At 34.9% G+C, this 25,480-nt stretch overlaps 1 protein-coding gene across 1 annotated transcript in view; it reads left to right on the top strand.

The window, feature by feature from the left end:
- The window catches only part of FMN2 (formin 2), a 164,675-nt gene that overhangs the window by 99,546 nt on the left and 39,649 nt on the right, over positions 1–25,480 (top strand). Inside the window, exons 9-14 of the mRNA XM_075042186.1 lie at positions 736–827; positions 978–1,107; positions 2,074–2,220; positions 4,108–4,167; positions 4,345–4,465; positions 15,600–15,692. Coding sequence (XP_074898287.1) covers positions 736–827; positions 978–1,107; positions 2,074–2,220; positions 4,108–4,167; positions 4,345–4,465; positions 15,600–15,692 — 643 coding nt within the window. The remainder of the gene's footprint in view (positions 1–735; positions 828–977; positions 1,108–2,073; positions 2,221–4,107; positions 4,168–4,344; positions 4,466–15,599; positions 15,693–25,480) is intronic.

Below are 25,480 nucleotides of genomic sequence, written 5' to 3'. Positions count from 1 at the left end.
AAATAATTTCACTGTAGAATGGAGCACAGAAAGAAATGAGGCTCTGTTTCTTTTGATTGAAATATTGAGGAAAAGACCGCACAGTGTGCCACAGGGTTCTTCCAAGAAAGTAGGCAGTTTACATGTAATTGTTTTGGCTTATTAAGATAAAAATGAAAATCATTCTACTCAAAAGAAGTGTGCAGTAGTTCTCTTGTATTATGGTATGTATGATAGTTCCATTAAGAATCAACTACTTTTTGTTATTCCATAGTGTTTTCCAAATACCAAATAAAATTTAAATTGCAGTAAACAGTACAAGCCTATTTTCATTTAGTTTAAAAAAATACTATTTTAATATATATTTAAAGATCAGATTGCATTCAAATGCAGCCCAACAGATTTGGAAAGAGAAATACAACTCAAGAAGAGATCTTTGATCCAAAAACTTTATAAACAGCCAAAGAAAAGGGACTGGGAAATGAAGATTATTGTCTCAGGGCATGGTTGAATGAATAAATCTTCTGTAGATTACTAGTAGTCAGTAATATTATTTGGAAGATGTTCTGTTTTCCATCAGATGTATTTATACTTAAAATCACTCTATGGACTAAGTAGTTTTACCATCAGCAGATGCTAGAAGGAAAAAAAAAAAAAATCAATGAACATGATTTGTTACAAGGGCATCTTTATCTGTGTTGTTTGACTCGGCTTTTAATTCATACTTTTTAATTACTTTTGTTTCCTTTATTCCAGAGAGCACAATCAGATGAATTAGAAAAAATAGAAAAGCACAGCAAGGCATCCAAGGAAAAAGAAAACGCCAAGTCTTTGGATAAACCGGAACAGTAAGAACATACTTATGAAAGAACAGTTTTGCTCACTTCAGAAAACTTTCCCTGCTATAGTAAACTATCTAGAGATGTTATAAAATAAAAAAAAAAACCCTGTACCTACGGACAGTGACTCATATAATTTTCTTTTAATCACTCCTACAGGTTCCTCTATGAACTCTCACTAATTCCCAACTTTTCAGAACGTGTATTTTGCATCCTGTTCCAATCAACATTTTCAGAAAGCATTTGTTCAATCCGCCGCAAACTTGAATTGTTACAGAAACTGTGTGAGGTAGGTTGTGCTCTGTGAAAAGGTAGAGCTAAATTTCTGATATTTAATCTTGTTAAGTTGTACTCATATTTCAAAAGTTTACGCTTTATTTACTTTAAGTACTCATTAATTCCAAAGGATAGCAGAATAGAAAGTTTTATGATTGTGCTTCAACATCAAAGCAAACTTTAATAATAGCTTTTGGTACTGAACTATATCATGTTTTTTGCCATCAATGTATATCAGTCTCTGGAAAATAGCATACCTTCTCTTTTTGTTAAAGCAAAGTCTTCCCTCTTCATAGTGACCATATCACTCCTTTCCAAATGAATGCCAGTTCAGGCCACCTTGTGTTTGCTTGGATTTTAGAAGTGTGCCACTCGATAACATCTCTGATATCTAAAATCAGTTAAAGACAGCAATGTTGTCTCTAGCTAGAAGAGATTACTGGAATTCTGTGCAAATTTAAAATTCGGGTTTCATCAGTATTTTCATAACTGAAAACTATTTGAAATATTTAATTGTTTTACCACTTAATAGTTTTTTTAAAAATTTGATTGTTTAAATGTTTTCATTGTTCCATGTGGGTTTTTTTATGAACTTCTTGCAGAATTCTCTCCTAAATTAAATATACCATTCACAATATCAGCATCAGTTAGGGAATTACTATTTTATTTTTCTCAACAGCTCACATCTGATAATATCATACAGATTTCCTTTTATTTTTATCTAAGTATCCATTTTGGAGATAACATTCTCCATTCACAACAAATTGCATATTGATATTATTCTACCTCTACATGTTGTCATATAAATTTATTAATATATATAAATGCATATTATATATAATATATAAAATATATTTAAGCCTTTATATAAGTATTACTTCTAAACAAAGTATCAACAAATCTGCTTGTCAGTAATACTGTTAACTGTAAATATTATTGTGAGTTTGAACAGAGAATTGTTTCTCTTTCTGTTTTGTAGACATTGAAAAATGGGTCAGGAGTTATGCAGGTCTTGGGTTTGGTTCTTGCCTTTGGAAATTACATGAATGGTGGAAACAGGACACGAGGACAGGCTGATGGGTTTGGACTTGATATCCTGCCAAAACTGAAAGATGTCAAGAGCAGTGTAAGTTGATTCTAGACTTTCTGTAGGCCTGAGAATGTTAAATTCTCAGAAAAATACTTTGTCTCCATTTCCAAGTGAATGGTGTGAAACTTATGAAGGCATGTCAAAGGGAATTCTTTTGTTATAATTAGCTGATGACACTTCTAGAGTTGGATATATTTCTGTAGAAATATGAAAATAAACCATTTCTTTTTAGAACTGTACAAACAAAAATACATTAAATTATGTCTTGGTTCCTAATCTGATATGTATTTGACTTTTGGTACACTGCATAGTTCTAACTTTTCCTGTATTCAGGAGAAATACTATGATCCTTACACTTAAAAGGTTTATAACAGAAGTGGAAACAATTGTAAAAGGAAAGTTAACTGTGATTCAATGCTGATTCAAAATATTTGTGAGGAAAAAAAAAAGTCACTCCTGAAAATGATTGAATAGGCATCCTGAGCATTTGGGATAACCCAAAATTCATCCTTTTTATACATCATGATTACAGAGTGTGCATTTCACATAGGACTATGGAACCACCCAAGTAAAGAGTAATCACAACAAGTACTTGTTGTTTTAATATTTGTCTTATATAGTTGTCAGAGTAAGGAGAACGATAAGTAACCTTGTTTCTTGCTCAGTGCTAAACTGGAGCTTGTGTGTTACCAGCACTTTTTTGGCATTGGTTATTCAGGTTGGAGTTGTATTCAGATATCTGCTTTTATTTACAAGGAAACAAAAATCTTTGAGTCTCTATGGCTATGATGAAAAGACTCATCTGAATGTGGACAGTGGTATGAGAAAGGTTATAGCAATAATTCTTGACACTTTAAATTGGTCCCTACATCTATCTAGTGAGTCATTGTCAAGATCTGCTATTCTGACAGTGGCAGAAAAAGAAGAGTTTGTTTCCTTGCTTGGTCACTCACTAAATATACATGCTTCAGCTGCTGGGTTAGCTAATGTGTGCAGACTGCTGTTTACCCTGAGTTGAGAGACCATGTCAACCATTTGCCTTTAAAGGGGTGGAGGAACTTCATTCTCGCATGCTGGTTTCTTTGGTAAGCAAGGGAGTGACGATGTGAATGAAGCCTTGGTACAATGTGTTTAGGGCAGCTTATTTTAGCTGAACCTTCTGGTTAACTCTAGATACATCATCAGTACTCAGCTCAGTAGAACATTTAGGTATACTAAATTTGGTTTGGTGACTCAGGTCTTTAGTATGATGTAATTTGCTGGAAATATTATGACCATTAACCTTGTAATTGCAAGATACATCTTCAGTTTATTTGCTACTGATCACTTAGAAAAGTTCTTACAAAACAGTTTTTTGAAACTATTTGAAAATGTAATTCTGTCAAAAAACCTCTTAAAATCAAAGATTTTCTGCTGAAGTTTTGTTACAGAGATTACAGTGGGGAAACAATGAGAAAGTCCCCCCCTAAACCCCCAAAAGTGCCAAAATTTAATTTAGAAAAATAACATTCTTTGTTTAATTTAACTTTGCTTTGGTTAGAGTTATTGATTAATAAGAAGATCTGAATGTTGTGAAACAAGTTGCATACATCAACCCCGAAACAATTTCTCTTTTCCTTCTTGGGAAATTTCAAAATGTAAGGGTTCAGTTTACAAACAGGTAAATTTCAATAATCAGGAGTGGCTTACAGGAGTGTTATAACATATTTTTCTATTATTTTCTTTAATGATTAAATGGTATTTCAGGTGTTGGTTTGGGGTTTTGGTTTTTTTGTTTTTTTTTTTTTGATGAAGACACCAAATTGGCAAAAAAATTTTCTGTACTTGACACTAAATATTTCATTTACTTGAATTATCATTTCTGAATTTGTTTTTTTTCAGTGAGTTTCAGTAACACAGCAAACCTTACTCTCTTCTATACAGGACAACAGCAGAAGTCTTCTATCTTACATTGTCTCATACTATTTGCGTAATTTTGATGAGGTAAGTGAGAATTAATTTTGCTTTTTTAAATTCCAGTTAAAAAAATCAAGTTAATTCACTCTTCTGCTGGCTGAGATGAGGAAATGTGCACAAATATTCTTCATGCTTTCAGTTATATATTTTAATATATAAAAAAGTAATGAACACTATGTAACTGTTCATTTGCATTTTTGCCAGGATGCTGGGAAAGAACAATGCATCTTTCCTCTTCCAGACCCACAAGATCTCTTCCAGGCTTCACAAATGAAGTTTGAAGACTTTCAAAAAGATCTCCGCAAAATGAAGAAAGATTTGCGAGGTACTGAACCTAGATTAAGTGCTAACTATATGTTACCAACATATCCCTGCTGTTATTGTTTGTATCATTTTGAGAAATCAGATGATAGTATAAAAATAGTCAGGTATTTTTGACTTCTCAATTTCTATTTTCTTTCCTTAATTTGCTTTTTCATGACCATTTAAGCAATAATTCATAGTTTTCTGTAGATAACCTGGAAGAGGTTATTTAAATAAACATCATCAAACCAGTTAGGTAAAATCTTTTGTTTCAAAACCAGAACAATGTTTTTTTTCAAACTGATTTCAAGAAGTCTTTCACTATAAAAAGAATTGCAAAGTTCATGACAAAAAAAATGTTGATAATCAGGTCCAAATACTCTCTGGTAGATAATATATATGGCATGTTGTTAAAAACAGTTGAAATAACCTGACTTTAGTAAAAAATAATATGCAAAGGAAGTATTTTTTCTCCTGCTTCTGGAATGGTTTCTTTAAATGAACCCAAGAAGCTTAAAATAAGATGTATTTTCTAGTCTTTAATAAAGAACAGGTATCACATGTAATACATTTTTTAATAACATTGGGAACTAAGCACTAAGTTTAAGTTAAGCAAGAGTAGCTTGCACAAATGATGGCTAATATCAATGATCTTCAATATTTTTGCCAAAAGTCTCTGCTAGACTGGCCAGTTATGTACTATTATGCTATATGTTGGAGAGAAGGATTCAAATCAAGGAGTGAAATTATCTTTATATTTCTGTTGCCTTGCTGATTTTGAATAGCATGCATCTGGAGAACAAGGAATGGTTTGGTAAACCATTATTCCCCGAACAACCTAGAATGGAAGGTTCTCTATTAAAACAAAAAACATAACATGGTTACCAAATGATACCTGACCTTTCCTTCTTGCCCCTATCAAGCTTTCTGTGTGGATGTTTTAAAATTTGTTTTAAATGTTTAGAGGTAATATTTAAAGTTGTATTAAGGTCACTTAGTGTGATGCTGAGGGGAGAACTGCAGCACCATCTCTTTGCTGCCCTGAACAATCTAGGAGGCAAAAATCCCACATTTCAGCCATGAAAACTTATTTCTTGCAACTTTCAGATAATCTGAGGGCTGATCTCCAAGCTCGCCCATAGAAAAGAAAGATGCTTAGGTCTGATTGAAAAAAGGTACTTGAATTCAGGTGCATGTTTACGAACATCCATGGGGGCAGACGTTATTCCTTGCAAGTTCACCAGAAATATTTTTATATAGACTGAGGGTTAGATATTTTTAGATCAAGGTTGAAATTTGCACACAGACATAAATCTCTTATGGAATAAATCCACACTATGCAGTGATCAAAGCAGGGGTTCTGTAAAAATGGAAATTACATGCTTCGCTCTGCCATCAGGCTGCAGTTGAATTCTTTCTGTGCTTCCAATCCAGCCCTTAGGCCAGAGTCTCTGTTGTCAGTCTGTTCTGTAATTAATAAAACTGAAGAATAACTGCAGACACCATCACTCTTTCCCTATTCCCTTTGGTACAAACTTTTTGGGGGACAGCATCAGCCCCCTTCTGCATCCTCTCCTGGATATGAAGTGACAATTTCAATACCATTCTGCAATCTCATTCATGACTTCTTATCATCCGTAAGTGATGCAAAATGCTTTGTGTTGGCGCTCTTTTCCAAAGAAAAGTGTCACCCTAAATTAAAAATAATTTGTGTTAAAAGAATTTGATGACTGCAAGAGCATTCACTAAAAATTCTGGGTATTCCAATAGCTTAATTGTTGTAATGCTTTCAGTGAGACAGGATAGCCAAGTTTAATGACAGTCTTTTAAAAATAGAGTACAAGTTTTAGCTGAATGGATAAAATTACTTCAAAGTGGTTTTCTTCTGCATTTAGTTTAAGTGTACTACCAGATTCGCTAATGCGCATCTGGAACCTTATGAGTTACTAGAGTAGCAAGTGCCTCATTAAATGACTGAGCAGGAAGAAGGCTGTAAGATGCTGAGCAAATTCTGACAAAATCCTAAATATGATCCTCTCCTTTTGAAGTCAGTGAGAGTAGATGAGTATTGAGTATTCCTGGGAAATACTGACTTTAAAGCTATAGAAATAGATGCCCACAAATGCATTCCAGTTTTATACTGAGATGCAGACTGTAAACTTGGACCTATTTTCATCAGTTATTAGATGGAAGATTCATGAGAGGATTTCACCATTTATGGGGGGGTGGATGTTTGCTTTGTTCTTTATCACTGAAAAACTGAAAATTGGACATAAGAGGCAGTATCACCACTTCAAGGGTATTCTGTCCGTGTTAGTTTCAAATACCCTGCAAACCATGCATAGCGAGATCACACTTAGTACAATGGGGGAAGGGGGTATTGCTTCACCTAGGAACGAAAGCTTCTGAAGATATTTTGTTTCTGCCTTTAAAAACTTTCTATGATCATTATTCAAAGGTAAACTTCATCCCAGGAGGATCCTTTCATAAAATTATGGGGCTGCTTAAAAAACAACAACAACAACAACAAAATCACAAAGTAGAGGAAGTTTATTATTTAAAAAAAAAAAAGTTCTGTAACCATAATAATAGTAGTTCATTCTAGCCATGCTGTATTTTTCCATCTGAGTATGTCAGCAGCATACAGAGAGACGTGCAGATATAAATAATCTTTACAGTTCTGTAAAATAATTTCATTGTCATGCTCTTTCACAGTTCTGAGCTTGGGCTTATGTTTGTATTAAATGAGTTGTTACGCTGATTGCTTAAAAAGAAAAAGCACTTATGATGTTCAAACTTGTATGCTTTCTTCCCTTTTGACTGGAGGCTCTTGTCCATTTTAAAGTTTTTATGAACTGTGTATGCCTTGCAGTTTGTAAATGCTAGAAAAAAAAGCCTCTTCTAAGATTTCAGATTAAAAATATAAGTCCAAAACACTTTCAGAAAGCATGCTGTATGCCTGTTCCAAGATTAACAAGACAGAAATTTGCTTTTTTTTTTAATTAAAAAAAAAAAAATCTCCACTAAAATTATAGTGGAAGCTACACTAATTACGTAATATCAAACTTGCAAATAGTTCAGTTTTGGTTTTGTTTTTTAAAATAATATAGACCCCAGGGATAAAGTTTAGATACTACGGGATTTTTTTTAAGATAGAAGACCGAAGAACAGGTAGATCCTTTTACTAACAAACCGAGGGAGTTTGGCTCCATCTGTTGCTCCCAGATTTCACAGCTCTCCAGGATTCTCACTTTAGCCTTTTTGACTTCAGTGACATATAGTTTGTTAAGCAACTTGATCTGCTTTTGATCTCTCCTGGCTGTCAGCAAGGTTCCTTGATGCAGTCATGCCAAGCAATGACTTCTGTTCCTATGTCATTCCACGGAAGAAACTTTAGCACTTGCCACATGACTTAAATCAACTCACCATGTAAAGAAAATTGAGCATCCAGGGTCACAAGAGCAGTGCGTGACTCTCACTGATTAGGACCTGTGTTGTGTATCTATTATTATCAGTATATTTTTCTAGACACTTCAGAATGCTAGAGGTGGGGCAGAAAGATGTGGGGAAATGGTGTTTTGAATCAATTAATGTTTTAATCCTGTCTGCTCTGACACTTGCTGGAGGTACAATTGTGGTTTAGGAAAATGTTGGATTTGTAGCCCATGAAATTTTTCAAGACGTGTATTTAGTTTAGAAAAGAACTAGGACACTAAAATGGCAGTGAGAGTTACAGTATTTGTGAAGCACTTAAGGCAAGTAAAAACTGTTTAGAAGCTGTTCTTTGGCTACACATTAACATTTTAGCTTTACAATAGTAAGTTTATTCTTGCAAATCAAAAAATAATTCATCAGTTGTCACTTATTGCAACACTTTCACTGAAGCTCAGCTAAAAGGGAATTAGAAACAATGTCAGGCGGAAAATAAATCTGACTAGTAGAATTTTGAAGACATGAATAATACCATATAATGCAGACTGCTATAAAATCAGGTTGAAGTCAGGACTTGTTTATATGTCATAATGTTGTCATATTTAATATCTTTGATTGAAAACTGATTACAAATAGTAATTATGATAATTAAATATTTTTGTAGAGATGGTTTCTTTTCCTACTGTGAGTGTTTACAACTCCTTGAAAAGTCTCCATTGATACGAAGTAGGCTGTGTGGCCCAGTACATCTCTCTGATTTGGAATAAATGTGACTGAGAATGTTTATAAAGTGTTAAGCATTTGCAGGACACTTAGTATTTTAAAAAGTACGTTCTAAGAAAAGCCCCACAGTAACTTGGAAAAATACACGTTCCCTATTTTTATGTGCTTCTTAGAGTCACCTAAAATTATCTATTCAACTTGGATCTGCTGGTTGTAGAGCTGGTATGTGCTTTTGGGTTTAATACCTGCTGTGTAAATCAGAGCATTGGAAGTACCATATTGTGCAACACAAAGACATTTAAAAGTTGTATTTGGGATGGTGTCAATGTGGGACTGAGAGAGATGGGGCAGTAGTAGGCATGCTATGCTTTGACCCCTTACCATATCTTTCTCACATAGTTTAACTATTTAGCTTTTGACAAATCATTCCTCTTGCCTCAGTAATGGTTACCCCTAACAACTACAAAGAGGCCCCAACCCTAAGAGTGCAGTCGAGCTGTAGTTTGAGATGGAATTTTCCTCTTAGTGGCCAACTCTGTGTCTGAGGTGCACTTTGCAAAATAAGATTGCATCCACTGCTAGTTCTTTCATAGGCAATATTAACATTTGCAGGCTAAAATAAAAAAGATGCACCATTCTATTTGCACGGCATCCCTTCTCTGACACGCATGTACCCTCATATCTTTTCATATTCACAAGACGCTCTGTTTCCATCACAGTTCTGATTATGGGGCAACATTTTGGCGTCACTTCTTGATCAGGAACAGGAGTGGTATTAATTTCAACTTCAATTAACAAAGTTAAGCAGCCTAAGCTATTTAGGGTCCTGCTACAGATGACAGAAAAGGAAGGGATTTCTGTCCTAAAATTGATTGTTCTCTCCTAATATTGAGTGCTGAGGAAAGGTCTTGAGTTTAGTCTGGGGACCTATCTTTTAAATAGCTAATTTTTTATGAAATTAAGTCCATCCTAAGAGGTTTCTCAAAAACCTAATATGTTGTTAGATGTGCTTCTACGCTGGTATTCCAAGTTGTTTCAAGAGAAGGTAGGGAGCTGGAGGACAGAGAAATGAAATGGAGAAAAAGTTGTGTTCTTGGAGAGTTTGAATTCATTGCCACATCAAAAACTTTCTGTTTCAAGATACTTTGAAGTGTCTGTGTTTCTGTTATTCTCTGTCAGTAGTTTTGATATAAATGGGAGTGAAGATTTTTTCATAATTAAGAAATAGATTTTTGGTTTTTCTTATATGATCCATAGATCCATATTCTGATGAAAAGATGCCTTCCATCTTTTATAATAAAATGCCAAATCTCTCAAGGTAACTATTAATAAAATAATATAGCAACATTAGCAGTTTTGCTTAATCCTACAGTTATCTCTACAGTCTACATTTACAGAAATAGCTATTGTTTTAACCAAATTAAGTCTTTACTTTTGCCTACTCATTAACAGCTGTGCATCCACAAATTCTAGCTGTTTTTTCTACCATCACTGAAAGGGTTAATTGCTGCAGCTATGCAGCATGCAGACTCCTAAACCTAAACCAGATGTAAACTAAAGCCAGGCTTTCAGTCAATCTGTGAGTCATATTTTACTGTCCTCAAAACTCCAAACAAGGAGCTGTCTATGGAAGCCCTTGAAGACTCAGCAGTTCTTAGTGTAAGTCTTTACAATTCCAAAAAAAATAAATAAAAGAAAATTAAGAGCTCTTTCTGTACTTGTGGCCGAGTTCATCAGTTTGTCTTTTGATGAGGCCAGTATTGTTTCCTTTAGGTAAAGTCTAAGCTTTCTTTTAAAGTCACAGGTTGCAGTTATAAGGAATCCAGAAAGCACTGAGGGAGTTGTGAAAGCAGTGGTTATACTGGGATATACTTTTCAGGCAAGTAGGACACAGGCAGATCTCCTGTGGGAGTCTGAGTACTCAGAACCTCTGAAAATTAAGGACATAATTTCAAAACTTCCTTACAGAATTAAAAACAAGTAGTCTATCAAATCTCAGTGCAATGTGTGCTCTCAAGTACCTTAAATGGTCTTGAAAAACCACCTAAATTCTGTATAACTTCTATAGATAAGTATGTGGTTTCAGAAGTGGTTAACCAAAACAACCTAATGGACCTGTTAATTACTCACCCAAGATAATTCACAGTTCTGCTAGCTTTCTTATTGGGTTTTCTGGTGGGTTGGTTTTTTTGTTGTCCTTGTTGGTTTGGGGGAGGGGTTGCTTTTTGGGTTTGTTTTTAGGTTTGAGTGTGTTGCACGAAAAATCATGCTGCCCACTATTATCCTGACCAAAGACAGTACAGGAAGCCTGACAAGCAGTGGATCATCTGCTCACACATTTTGTTCAAAAAGACATCATTTAGGATTAGAAGAGATTTGTGTTTCCAAGTGCTAAAATTTAGTATCCAACAGAACTAGATGGAAAACTTGCATTAAAAAAATATTATCCATCTTGAAAACATTTTTTTCTCCCTTTTAAAAAAGTAAAGCAACTATTTTTGATAATGAGACTGGGTGCATTTTAGATCACTTACCAGAATTGCTTACTGAAAGTGTTAGTACAATGCACAGAATGTTTTCTGACTCTTCTTTTCTTTTTCTGTATAGATGTCTCTTAATCAATATTGGCTGTTGTGAAACTTTGTATAGTTTTAGTATATTGACCTAAAATTAAAATAAAGTAGGATGAGCAAGCTAACACAGTAGCTTGAAAAATGGCAACTAATTGTATTTTAACATAGAAATAGAGAATGAGATGAGATTCTTGAGATACTGGATACAGCTGGAATTGCAATTTCTTTAAATCTCTAAACCGGTTTTGAACACAGATTTTCACATCAATTTCCAGATCAGGAGCATTTGAGAGATCTGGATATGTATGGGCAAAAAGCTACCAATTTGAACTGCCCAAAATTTAGAAGGTCTTCCCACCAAGAATCCATTTGTATTGCTTCTCTGGAAAATCTCATACAGTCCTCTGCAGCATATGATGTTAGAGAGGAGATGAAATTAGATGGACTATTAGTCTTTCTCATTTTTGGGATATTGCTTATATGTTAAAATTGATTTAGAGGGTTGGAGAAGAGGTGTCTGCCAATGCCAACTTCTGCTTAGGATTTGAGATCTTTGGAAGTTATAAGATCAGTGCATGAGGACTGGGTATTCGGGACTACAGGGAACTGAAATCACCTCCTTGCTGCAAAGCAATACGAAGAAGTTTTTACCTTTCTTTATTCCTGTTTGGGCAAATCCATGTTGTCAGATAAGCTTCTACCTAGTGCTTGGCTTTTGTGACTGCCTACAGGACTCTCATGTGTAGTGCCTTGAATACCTTTCAATTCTTTCATTATAAGAAAACTTAAAATCTGCTTAAAGTGAACTGAACATAGGAATATGCTAGCTTTGTCTAAGTTTTTCAGTTGTGTACATATCTCCCAAGGTGAGAGAATAACTAAGCCTGTGAGAACAGGGATGATAACAGAGCAAGTTTTGAGTCTGTTATCAAAAAAAAGAAACAAAACTTTTACAAACTCGTCACAGCAGGTCCCCTTTGCCAACCTATTCCTTTGATATCTGGGAAGTTTAGCTGGGCTGCTTCATAGAGAGAAATGTGTTTCAGTATGAAGCTGAGAAAAAATATTAAATATAGAAGACTGTTGGTATCCTCATATACTTTTTGGTGTTTAGGGTTTTGTTTGTTTTTTTTTCTTTTGGCATGTTTCATCTACACATTGCTTAGAAGTTATTAAATACTCTTCTAACACAAACCTTGATTCAGTATCTTATTCCTTACCTTGGGCAGAAATACTGGTAACCGTCTAGTGTCTTGTGTTCTTTTCATAAGATCAGCACCTTAATTTCTTAAGTTACAGTGAGGAATAACAATATCTAATCCAAATAGTGGGGTTTTATAGTCTTGTGACAAATTACAGAACATGATAAATGAGTGTTATATCTGCCAGGTTGTGTAGGGACACCAGAGCACCAGGTCTGGTGCACCAGGTCTTGGTGCTCTGGAGAACTGGGAAACTTAGGAAAAGCTTACAGGCCTGTTAATTCTTTAATGAAGAAAGTATCCAATGAACTAGTTTGTTTTAAGAATCATAATACTGATATTAGTATGGTAATAGTGACAGAATTTGGCCTATATTTAAAGGTTGGATGCTACATATGATATCTTACTTTCTATAAAGCAAGAAAAAGGGATTTTTTCCCTGTGTTTTTCTTTTGGATGTTAAATGACTTAGACATCATTTGCAATTCAGGAATAGGGTAAAAAATGGACCAGAACTGTTATTCTTCCGAATAACACTGATTTTAGTCTTTTAACAGGAGGAGGGGGGGGGACAAACAAAAAAAACCTCCACCAAAAACTGGAGAAACAAAGCTATCATTAACTGCACTCCCTTTCCCCCACCCCATATACATGCACAAACAAATCAACCATGGAAGAGCTTCCAGTATTTGAATGGTTAAAGAACAGACATTTCATTCTGACAATATTACATGTTTTTCTTTTCCATAGCAAGTTGAATATAAAGGATAGTATATCCCTGCATTTCCTTATAGACTTTGAAAAGGGACTGCTTCAGGCTATTGGCATGGGTATAGGCTAAGATTGTTGGTGGGCATATATCTTAAGATCTATATTTCTCTCAAATCAGCTGAGAGATCAGGAGTTCATCGTGAGCTGCAGACATTAATTCAAGAGAGTATAATGTTATACTTCTGTGAAGAATATGTAATCCATATTCTGGAAAAAGGTATGGAATTTTGGTGATATTAAATGTTACGGTAGGTTCTATAGTGTCTTTCAGCTCTGCTACATATTTCTGAAGAGGAGAAAAGAATAATAGAAATTCTATAAGTCACCATCAGAATGTCTTTCTTTGCAGAATAGTATGTAGCTTCCCTATTTTTGTCTATCATACACTGTAAGAAAATTCATGGCCATTTGGATCCCCTCCCCTATTTCAGATGTGTTGACTAACATTTATTTAAAAATTACAGGCTTCTCCATGTGACTATATTCATGGTGGTTTTTAGTTTGGGTTTGGTTTTTTTTTTGGGGGGGGGGGGTGTTTTTTTAAATACTGCTTCATAAGCAGGGTTACCTGTTTAATTAAATATATTCATGTTAATTTTTCCCCCTTAGAATCTGCTGGTATTTATTTCTATTTTGGTCAAAGCTTAAAAAACAAACAAACAAAAAAACAAAAACCAACCCCCCCCCCCCCAAAAAAAAACAAAAACCCAAACCAAAACCAAACAACCAAACACACAAAAACCCAAACAGTGAAATTTTTATTGTCACCCTGGCTTTACTCCACTTGTGTGCACTTACCAATTATTTGAGTCAGTCTGTTCTTCTGTATATGTGCATTTTAAAAACTGGTATCTCTAATTGTCTTTGGTATATTCACAACTATGAGAAAAAATGATTAACCAGTGTCTATGAGATCTAAAGCTGCATTCTCCAAAGATTTGCCTCAGATATAGCAGACCAGATGAGTAGCACCAGATGAGAATCAAATTATACAGCTAACAGAATACAAAGAGTGATATAACTACTGTCATATATATTTACCTACTTGGCAGTCTGGCTTGAATGACAAAGTACAGATCTGTAGTGGGTTGGCTGACAAGCCGTTGCCAAAATTAATGAAACTTTGGATCTTTGTCTCTAATTATATTATCTTTAATTGCTCTAGTGTGCTCTTTTGGATATGTCATTAGTTTCTTGCTGTAAACTAGAGACTGGTATTGTTTACCAGAATATAAATTCATGCTTGCTGAAGTAAGAACAAGATGACAACTGATTTTTTTTTTATTTTTTTTTTCCCCCTGAAACCTTTTCAAATATTACAGAATGACATTTTTAGAGCATATAATGGTGATACATGTAAGGCTACTACCTTTTGTTTCCAGTCTTCAAAAGCAGACAACAATTCTCATCTGTAGATATTTGGATTGATGCAATTCTAGACATCATTTATATTTACGGGAGATAATTATGATAGTACATTCTGCTGCTTCAAAATCTTTTTTAAATGTCTAACCAGTCTTCTGTATTTAGAGACATATTAATAATCCTGTTTTGCCAAAAGAAACCCTAGAGAGTAAACAAGGAAAACACATTTTTTGAATGTGTGCACTTTTACTGGGAATTTGAGGCAGAATCAAGCAGGATTCATTTCTGTTGAATGATGGGAACTTATCACAGCCTAAAGAGATTTCCCCTATAATAGAAATCAGAGCTTAACATTCTCCTGAAGTAGTAGTGTCAAGTCTTCTGTTGCCCCAAACTAAATTAACTGGGATAGTTGGTGAAAGCACGATGGTACCACCTTACCAATGAATAATCTGTGTCAGGGCTGCTTCAGGCTCCAGCTTCTCTGTCCTGGTCTCTAGTGCAATAAGAACCAAGCTGTCTTCCTCCAAGGTCTCACACAGAGTTCAAGCCATGATAACTATACTCTTATAATCTTTCACTTTAATCATTTTGCACTATTACTTTTGAACAATGCAAGGCACTTCACTATGTCTGTGGTTTTATCAGGTGTCAAGCCCTCATCTGGCTTTACTTACTAAATTAAGGTCCTTCCAACTATTTGGTGCGGCTTTTGCATCTGAACTTTGTTTTGATTCAGGCACTGTCACCTGGGGCCACATATGTCAACATGGCCTGGGATCTGAGTTTGTAATTTTGTTCCCATACTTTTTAGCCCCTTAAATTTGTCTTTCTCCTTCAAAACAATTGAATACTTTTGTTAATTTTTGCTACCGCTCATTTAAATTAACACACTGTCCACAAGTTATCTGTATATTTTGGTGAAAAACATTTGACCGGGAACTTAATTGCTTGTACTTGAAGTAGTGTTTGAGGCACATATTCCAGTGGTTTCATTGACTATGCATTAACTTAAGTGTGTCTTTTATTACAGTATGCAGATCCATACTATGATGTGTCATCCTGAACTAATCTGTTACTTCCATTTCAGTATGTGAGACAGAAGCAGCAAAAGTTTATCAGCTATCACTAGAAGAGCACCTCCAGCCTTTCAAAGACAGCATGGAGCAATTCATTAGTCAAGGTAAATAATGAAACGTCACTTAACCTTTTCATGACATTTCAAAGGAAAGTTATGGGAACAATGTTTATACATTGTGGGAAAGGGACTGTTTATTTTGGCATCATAGAAAGATGTGGATTAGTTTAATCAGATGCCACACAGTTCTGAAAGATTTGCAAAATGATTCTGTTATACTGTAGGTGACTCACTCTCTTTTGCATGACAGCAAAGACAAATGCTATTGGCTTGAGTGTGTGATCTTCTGATAAGTTCAACATTCCAGTAGAAAACAATTTTACAACCTTTGTTCCTTGAAAAATTATTGAAGCTGGATCTGTTTCATTAACTTCTTTCCAAAGAGATAATTCTTTTTTATGCGCCAAAAACATGGAGTAAGTATAGCAAAAGTAGTTAAAAGTTTTCCAGATATAAGGCAAATCCATATGAAATACTTGGATGTGATTAGTGGAAAACACTGCAAGAGAAAATATGTTAGAAATATCCATGATGAACTGGCATCCGGAGTGCTAGAAGGAAAACACTTTAAAAATGAAAAGACTATGCTTTCAATGCTTTACTAGACCCTTCTTTTGCAAGACTATAGGAGGTATGGATAACTTAATTTTTCACTAGTGGTATATCAGAGCATGTCTTGAAATACTACTCTGAAAGAGTATACTCTGTATTGACCAATTCACTTTCTGATACAAGCTAGAATTCAATGCGTCAGGGTGACAATGGCCTGATGAGTACACCAATGTAATTTTAACTTTCTTGACCACTTTGCTGCTCCTTCTGCTTTGATATTGCATTTTGTAATAGAAGACAGACCTCTTGTCTCCTGAACAGGTTAGTTATGTGAAAAGTCAGTTTCTAGTGCCAATTCAATGGAGCTGTCAGTAATTTGTTAGCCTGGAGCTGTGTTAATGAGCTACCGTATATGGAATACATTATTAACTGAATGTGCATTATGTTTGAGAGGCCAGTCAGATATGCATTTATCTCTTCTTGGTCAGAAAATCCAAGATGACCACCTATCCAAACATTATAAGAAGTGGAGTACATTTGTTCTAGTATACACTGATCCATGCTATAGGACTCTCAATTACAGTGAATAAATTGAGCAAAACCACCATTTTGAACAATCAAATGTGAACTGATGTTTTCTAAGACAAATGTCTATTAGCCAAACCTGACAAACAGGATGTTGTCTCCAGCAACAGTAGGTATGAACTTCTTTAAAACTGGATTCTGATTATGTACATGACACATAAATCTTACATTAGTGGCATGATTAAACATGTAGCAAGTGTTTTACATTAGGTTTATATTATTACATATATACGTAGATAGGGGACAATCAAATCACAAGTTGGTCTGAAAGAGATCACTAATGGTATACGGTAAATCATGCCATATGTTTGCATATTAACCTTAATAACAGAGTAGGAAATCAAACATGAGGATTATATTTCATCAGACATATATCTGTTAAATTTCTTTCACTTCTTTTAGAAACCATACTTTTAGAAGTATCTAACCCTATACTTCAGCTTACTTTATGATTTCTGACTATGACTTCCAGAGCATAATTATATATAAGCTATATAGTAATCTGTTCTGTTTTTGCAAGGATATGTGATTTCCTTTCTTGACTATGTGTCTGTATTTTAGGAAGTGAGGAAAAAGAGGGGGGAAAAAAAAAGAAAAAATGAAAAGGAAATGCATCTCATCCATTAAGAACTTTGCTGTGTTCCCATGTTAACAGTGGATATTGTCAGGTGGTTGACAAAAGGAGAGAAAAACCCATGTCAGTAAAAATATCATTGTTGCATTTTAATGAAAATAATTGGAAATGTGTATTGTGAACACAGTGGACTGTGACTAAACAATTTCTGCATTTATTTAAAACTGTAAGGCACATTTTGCAGAATTCTGTCCCAATGTAAGAAAGACAAAGGTTAACATATAGGAAAAAAGAATCCCTGGTTAAGTTCCAAAAATAAAGTAATTTTAAATACCTTTCATTATGAAATCCTTTGTTTTTACTTCATGGGATTGAATTCAGACTTGAAAGAGGCCATGTTTAAAGCAGGATTTCTCTTTCCTGTTCAGTGTTTGACAGGCTTTTGATCTAGATATTTTTTCTAAGGGCTTTTGTTGTTTATGTAGACATAATCGATGAGTCTTTTCAGCTAGACTGCACACATGATCATTTAGAAAAACAGAGGGACAATTCTTGGCACCTTTTGGGGATTTGTGTTTATATAACATATGCTCTGGGCAAAGAAAAATCAAGCTTTAAGTTTTTATCTTTTCAAGTTCCAGTTTCTCTAAAGTCAGAAAAAGTTTTAACTTATAATTCAGATGAAAAACATTTTTCATAGGGTTGAATAATTTGGCATGTTTATATGATGCCTTTTTAGAGTAGATAACTTGTGTGCATAATGGGACCCAAAAGTTCAAAGTAGCGTTATTTACAGCATATTCACTTATACTTGTTGCTAGCAGCTAAAATGGAAAATGGTTTTCCCATAGGCAAGAAAACTTGGACATCAAATTAAATATCCTTGGCAAGGGGTTAGAAAGGCACTGCTTTATAAGAATAGTTACGTTCTGGCACAGTTATATAACTTTGAATTAAGTTATTGTAACTAGTCTAGCTGATTGTTACTATTGATGTATTAATAAAAAAATGTTTTTTTAATGTTAACACTTCTATTAGATTCCTCAGAGACAAAAAAAGGTTATATAATACTAACTTACTTGTAAAGGTTATTTCATTCGAAAGATAGAGGGGAAGAGGCAAGAATATGTTCAGAGTTGTAACATTTTAGATGAAAATGCTAGTGGGATATGATTGAAGTTGTTTAGCGTTTGCCTTGCCAGCCTAGTCAGTAGGCTAAATAATCAGCATATTCATTAAAATATGCAAATTAGTGAAAGGATGTCAGCCCTTTATCTGATGGACTTCAGGGTCATTCTTAAAATGACCATTCCACTTAACAGAAGATCAAATTACCTGTCCTATCCTCTCTACACTGGCTTAGTGGATATTTGCAAGAATGCTTTATTCTATGCATTTTATTTCTGAGGGTCTATGTGCTTCAAAAATTCCAAGGCAATCCTGTCTGTTCTCCTTTATTTTCTGTCCTCTGTTGGGGTCCACATGCTGCAAATCATCACTCACAAAGTATATAATGTGGTTCTTTTGTTTTCACAAATGTAAATAATTTTTTCCTGAAATTCTCCATAGGCACAGGGTTTAAAAAAGGAAAAGGAAAAAGAAGAAAAAAACCAAGAGGAGCTACTTCAAAAAAGCAGATTGGAGAAAAATTGTCAGAAAATACAAAACTTTTAAAAATTATATTAGTTTGTTTGTTACATATTTCTAACCATTTCTTTACAGGTTTCCAATATTTTAATAATATACAATATAAGCATGAAATTCAGTAGAACAGCAGTCCTTTTCCAATGAAAAGTTATTCAGACAAAACTGTAGGAATTTAAAAAGTACTGTTTGCATGTCCCCATATTCACTGAAGTTTTCTGTCCTTGAGTTACTCTCCACATGTTATCACAATTTGAATAAGAGAGATTGCAAAGGAAAACACTGTTTGGGAGCCTTGTCTCCTTTGTTCTGTATGTAGTTGTGGATAGATAGGGACACAAAAACATCAGAGATCACCTCCACTGGTTTAGAAAGTTTCAGAAATCACTTCTTTTCCTGGGGGAAATGTCTGACACACAGGACAGTGGGGAAATACTGAGGGCACTAATCATCATGCAATTTGTAGAGGAATTTTATTAGCAGTTAGTAATCCTTTAACCTTGTCCCCACTTGATAGGATAGCCAGCTCATGTTGAAAGAATGTGTGTGCATGAACCACAAATGAGTCTCAGTCCCCAGGTTTTAACTGTGGTTAACTTTGCAGTGAAAAGCAGTCTTTGGGTGTTTGCTGTTGGGACTCCAGCTAGGCTGCGCATTCTTGTCAGCCTGATAAGGCAGGAAAGTTATGATAGGAGGCAGCAACCATCACTCCCTCAGAAAAGTAAGCCTGGTTTGGGAACTGGGAAGAGGCAATATGTTGGAATCACAGCTTTTCCACTGAGATTCTATAAATTGTGCAAACGTTGCAGACTTCAAATCTGAGCAAGTCATCTGATATCATATTCAGAAGTCAAACCAATTGAATTAGTTTTAGACTTTAGAAAAAGCATTATGGTGTAGGAAATTTAAGCACTGGAATGCATTGTTTGTAGAAAAAGTAAAAACATAATTTTCTGGTGTTTAGCTAGTTCATCTAAAAACAGTGGGAATAATTCCAGTGTGATTGTAAGTTTGGGAGTACAAGGTAACCGTTCAACCTTTGGTTCTTTCTAGTCTTATTTTGCAAAATTCTGCAGTTCTGCTCTTGTTAGTGAATTCTAGCCCCAGGTTTCATTTTGTTGGACCCAAGAATACAGACTCTTCTCCAGACCCAAATTCTAGCCACATCCTCATGATCTTGCAGAATAAAGATGCTAAAATTGTCCTCTTGGGTGAACTGTCTGTAACCATCTCCCTATTTGCCAGGAAGAGCATTCAGGAATCCATTTTCCAAGCCATTAGTAAATGAATCTATAAATCACAAAGTGTGTTGTATTTATCGCTGTAGCTGCAACCAGATAGTTGGCCATGACTTGTTCTTTTAGGTCAAGCAGCAAAAGGCTGTGCATCATCAAATGATGGATTGTGAATAAGACTAAAGCATCAGACTGAATCTTGGATGGCTGGGTTCAGTTCCTGGCTCCAGAAGTACTGTAGATGATTGTGAAATGAATGCTGCTAGGGTAATCTTAATTCTGGCATTTTCTAACCCAGAATGATTGATTTTGCAGATTCCATTTTCTTTAAATGTTGCTTTTATAATTTGATTAATATAAGGGAGAACATAGCAATACTTCATAATTTTTATAAAAATAATTTGAGGCAAATATGACTAAAACACGATTAGGAATATATACAAATAAATGTTTTTGGTTTTCTTTAAAAAAAAATGCACAGAACATTAAGGAGTTGGATATTGGTAGATTTATGTGGAGATATTCACTTTAAATATTATTATTATCAAAATATTCTAATTACTAAGATTAAAAAACTCAAATATTTTTCATCTTAGAAGAAACTATTGGAGGGATATGAAGAACAAGCAACATAAAGTCACTAGAACAAAAGATGCAGGAATTCACAATTAAACAATTTAATTCCATGTATGTTTACATTTTTATGTTAGTATTCTTTTTGTTGGATTACTGAAAGAGCTTTTAAAACTTGTTCTTTGAGTGCTGAAAGTATTTTTTTAATCTCACACTGACATCCGAATGCTAATAAATAGTTTAATGTCAGTATTGTATAAACTTGTCCTTACCTCAGATGTCAGTACCACCATTGGTGTGCATTATTACATAATAATCCTATTTCAGATTGTGTTGTATTTGCAGCTTCAAACAGGCTTCACTGAATTAGCCTTGCCTTGCCTCAAAGTCCATGAAAGGCCAAACCTGGGGCTGGCAGCTGTTTGTGCCCTTGGCATGGGACCTCATTTAATCATTTTTGTAGGCATCAATAGAATGATTGCAGATGGTACAGGTGTGGTAGAGTAAAAAAGGTAGTTTGGCATCACTTGGGAACAGATCAATACATGAGTGTCACAATAGCATGATGGAAGTCATCCACCCCAAAATATTCTGGATAAATGCAGCAGATTGTTGAAATTACCAAAAACCTTGTGGATAGTTGGGGGGAGTGGAATTAATTCACATTTTAAATCTCTTCTCCAGTAAAATCTGAGATGTGCTCAAATAACATTGATTTTATCATATAGTTCCTGGTATGGAGAAGGAAGAATAAGAGGAAGACATTAAAGCTTAAGTAAGAGTACTTAGCTCCTTCATTAGCCCTCATCACTACGGCATGACATGTTTAGCACTGCAGAGTCCAGGCTCACAACTGGACAGCCTTCCTTTTAAATCAGGCCTGAAAGCTCTCGCAGTATTTTTACTGTAGTTAATAACATATATTTAGTCCTAGGTATGCTAGCTAACTGCACATCTCTTTAGTGCCTAGTCGTGACCTGGTTGAGACCTTTGAGCAGTGTAGGATTTTAGAATCAGTAGCAAGGAACATGGGTAAGGAGCTCAAAGCCACACGTGAAATACGATGTTCCTTTCTCCCTTCCCTTCTCCCTTCCCTTTTTGCATCTGGGTCCCACTTCTCCCTCCATCGAGCTGACAGCAGATGTCATCTTTCAAAGGGTGGCAAATAACCTATCTTCTTACCAGACTGCTGCCTGAGATGGGTTAAAAAAGGACACAAACAGCAAAATGTGGAGACAGTTCACATCTTGAAACAGCATGTATTAGGGGTAGATAGGACTTGTGCTAAGGTTTTTTTGTTGTTACTATTAATTAATATAGTTATTAATTTGAAAAGTCAGTCTTCTTTTATAGAGTCTGTTATTAAGTTTAAATTTTTTTAACTTTCAACAAAGATCAACTTTCAGTCCTTACATATTCACTGAGAATTTAAGCTGTGGTTCCATAGATCTTGGTAATAATCTATGGGGCTAGCAGATAATTTGAGTTGATCCCTTTGTGTGAGTGAAGAGTCATTTGAAGTGCAATTTTTTGAATCAGTATCAATGTTTAACTTATTGTAGGTGTTGAAAAAACTGGAACAACATAGTTAGGAAAATGTCCAGCGTATTGGATGCTCTATCCCCAGTTATCTTCAAGAAAGTGGGGTCTGAATTAAATATTTAAAAGTTCTTTTTCATGTAGGTATGAAAATCTTAGAAAATAAGGGAGAAGGAGTGGGTATTATTCATGCTTGCAACCTTCTATGAATTCGTCATAGGAAATACAGAAGGATATAAGACTCTTGCTAGGATTCCCAGAAGAAATCCTGCTTTCTTCTCTTGCAAAAGTTTTCTTAGCATGAACATACCTGATAACAAACCATCCAAATGTACTTGGATCTTTGTTCAGTGTACATAGAAATTCTCAAAACTATAGCAACGTAGCTCTAAGGACTCCTTGAAAAGGCATTGTGTCAGTCAGGGGAAAAAAAAACAACCAAAACACCCAAACCAAAAAATCCAAAAACTGGCTCCACTTGAAAGTTACAGGAAAGCACACTCATAGCTAATTATAAACAAATACTAGTTGACACTTTAAATAAAAAGAGAGGAAAAAAGCAAAAAGGTTTAGGATGTAGACAAGCAGATGAAAGGATTCTTGTTGATTACTCAGATGCATTCCTGTATTCAATTACCTGAGAAGATGTGATATTCCCTTAAGAGAGATCAGGACATCAGAAGGGATGGCAGTTTCGTGCATCTTCTTACTCATAGCCCTTTGAAACTGGTTCAGCAGAAATAGCTTAAATTGCAACAGGGTTTGGGGCCAGACATTAACTACAGACAGTAATCGCTGGGTCAAGATCATACCACAAACCAGCAGCAAAATGTTCTGGTGGAACAAAAGCTCTGAGAGGGTGCTTGAATGCTGTTTGAGTAGAACTACAAGGTCTACTTGGAATAATTTCTGAATCAGAACCAAAGGGTCAACTTGTTTTGTGACTATGCTTATCTAGTACATTTGCACATAAAGGACACTGATAATTCTTATTAACTGTTAGCTTTGAGTCTATTTTTTCTCTCATAAAATTCCTGGTATTATTGCATATTCAATTTTAAGCTTAAGTTTTAATGTTGGTTTTTGTTTTTTTTTACAAAGCCACTAAGCACAAGCCCCTTTAATTTAAAAATTAATGATCATCTAACTTTTCTTCACAATATTTCCCCAAACCCACTTCCTTTTTGATAGTTTCCATCTAAAATGGCTACTTAGTTCTTCCCAGTGCCACTCATAACATCTTATTAAAGTCTTATTAAGTCTTATTAAACAAACAACAACAAAATCCAAAAACTGAGGCGAAACACATTCAGAAGTCTAAAGAGGGGAAGAAAGAGGTTTTTCTCAAGAGCTTTCTGCTGATCCTGGTGTCTTTGCTATTCTCATTTGGTATTTCAAGGTATTTCAAAACACGGTGTTGAATAGTATGCGGATTGCTAAATAAAATAGCTGTAAGTATTATTTTGGTGTTTTCTGGGGGCATTTAAAAGTACATGTAATACCAAGGAGAATGGAGAAATTCTCTTAGGAGCTCTGGCAGAGGTCTTGTAAACTTGAACCTTAGACTCTAATAATACCAGTGTAGATACAGGCCCTTGTTTGGGGGGGTTGTTCATCCAGTATCTTCGGTCTCTATCTTCACTTTCTTTCTGTCCTAGTCACATGCATGAGATACCTACAGAAGGTATCATAGTCTCATAGTCTCTGTCAGGCACCTCAGGTCCTCAGATCTTAGTGGAGCTGGGTCAGCAGTGACAGACAAGCCACCTGACGTTCCATACACTTTCTTTAAAAGTCTGTCCCTCAAATTTGTTTTTATTTTTGTTTTGTTGGGATTTTGGGGGGAGTTTGTGCCTCTGCCAGAGGAGATATTTGGTATATTTTCAAAGTCCCAGTTACTATTTACCCAGCACCACTGTGGAAAAAAAATGTCCTCTTTAAAGATCCTAGTAAATCTGCTGCAAGGGTTTGTAAAAGTGTCAGAAATAGTTTTCTTTTTTTCAGTAAAAAGGATTTCTAAAAATTCCACTGCTTTTTAATAATATGTATATAGCACAGGAGTAGTCCTGGTTTAAAATAGTTGTTGCAAGTCTTTGACGTCCCAGTTAGTCTTAGGTCAAATGTTTCTTAAGATTTTTAAATCCTCTGGAAGAGATGATAAAGAGTGAAATGTCTCACTTTCAAACAAGAAATTGCAACAACTGATAACAGACAACAGACATTATATGCTATGTCTGTATATACAGAAAATAGACATATTCTTGTAAATAACTTTTTTAAAAAACAGATTTAATGCAGAAGGTATAATGGTTAAATTTGAAGGAGACTAATATAGAAAGTTTATTGGACTGAAAATGAAAAGATACTTGGCAATGTTCTTAGTTCACGGAGTGGCTTGATTCCTGCAGAGATTTTAGCATAATATGTCCGAAATGTCACTTGTCATTGAGGTCAGAGGGGAGAATTTGTGGTCAAAAAATGGCTTTCATGTCCTTATCTTTAAGCCGCTCTTCATTTAATTTAATATTCTAGGCTTCTTAAAGAAAAAAAAAAAAGGACACTCGCAGAAAAGTGAATTAATGAATTATACTGTTCTGCTAAAACCCATTTTTTTCTAGAATGCCTGTGTATACTTCTCACATTCAATTTTGTGAGATGCTTCAGGTTTTCATAAATGCATAGGTCACTTTAGTATGGCTATTCATATATGTGCCTTTGCAGAAGTTTATATGTAATCTTTGCAGGACGCTAATCTAAATGAATTGGAAGAGCAAACACACGGAACAATGGCATGTATCATTCTGGAATGTGGGTATATGCTGATAACGACAGAGCTTTTGTGAATTGAGTTAATTAGACTTTGTGAGGCCTTGTTGGAAAGCTTGTTCTGAATTGCATGAAATCAAGTTTTATGCCCCAATTATAAAACATGAAGCAGTAAATTTAAACAAATACAAAAAGTGATAAGATAGAACATCTGATGTGAGTAAATTTTGAAGAAATACATATTCCCTGTAGTTAAAAGAATCAATTGAAGAGTCTTGGATATAGTACAGTCCTCATGCTTGGTAAGGAATGACGTAGGGAGGAAGGAATGTACTTGAATTTTGACCAAATATATAACGTATTTA

Source organism: Buteo buteo, chromosome 12 (genome assembly GCF_964188355.1).
Source record: "Buteo buteo chromosome 12, bButBut1.hap1.1, whole genome shotgun sequence".
In the NCBI taxonomy this organism is placed as follows: domain Eukaryota; kingdom Metazoa; phylum Chordata; class Aves; order Accipitriformes; family Accipitridae; genus Buteo; species Buteo buteo.
The sequence above is the reverse complement of the archived record's forward strand: the minus strand, read 5'-3'. Positions and strand labels throughout refer to the sequence as shown.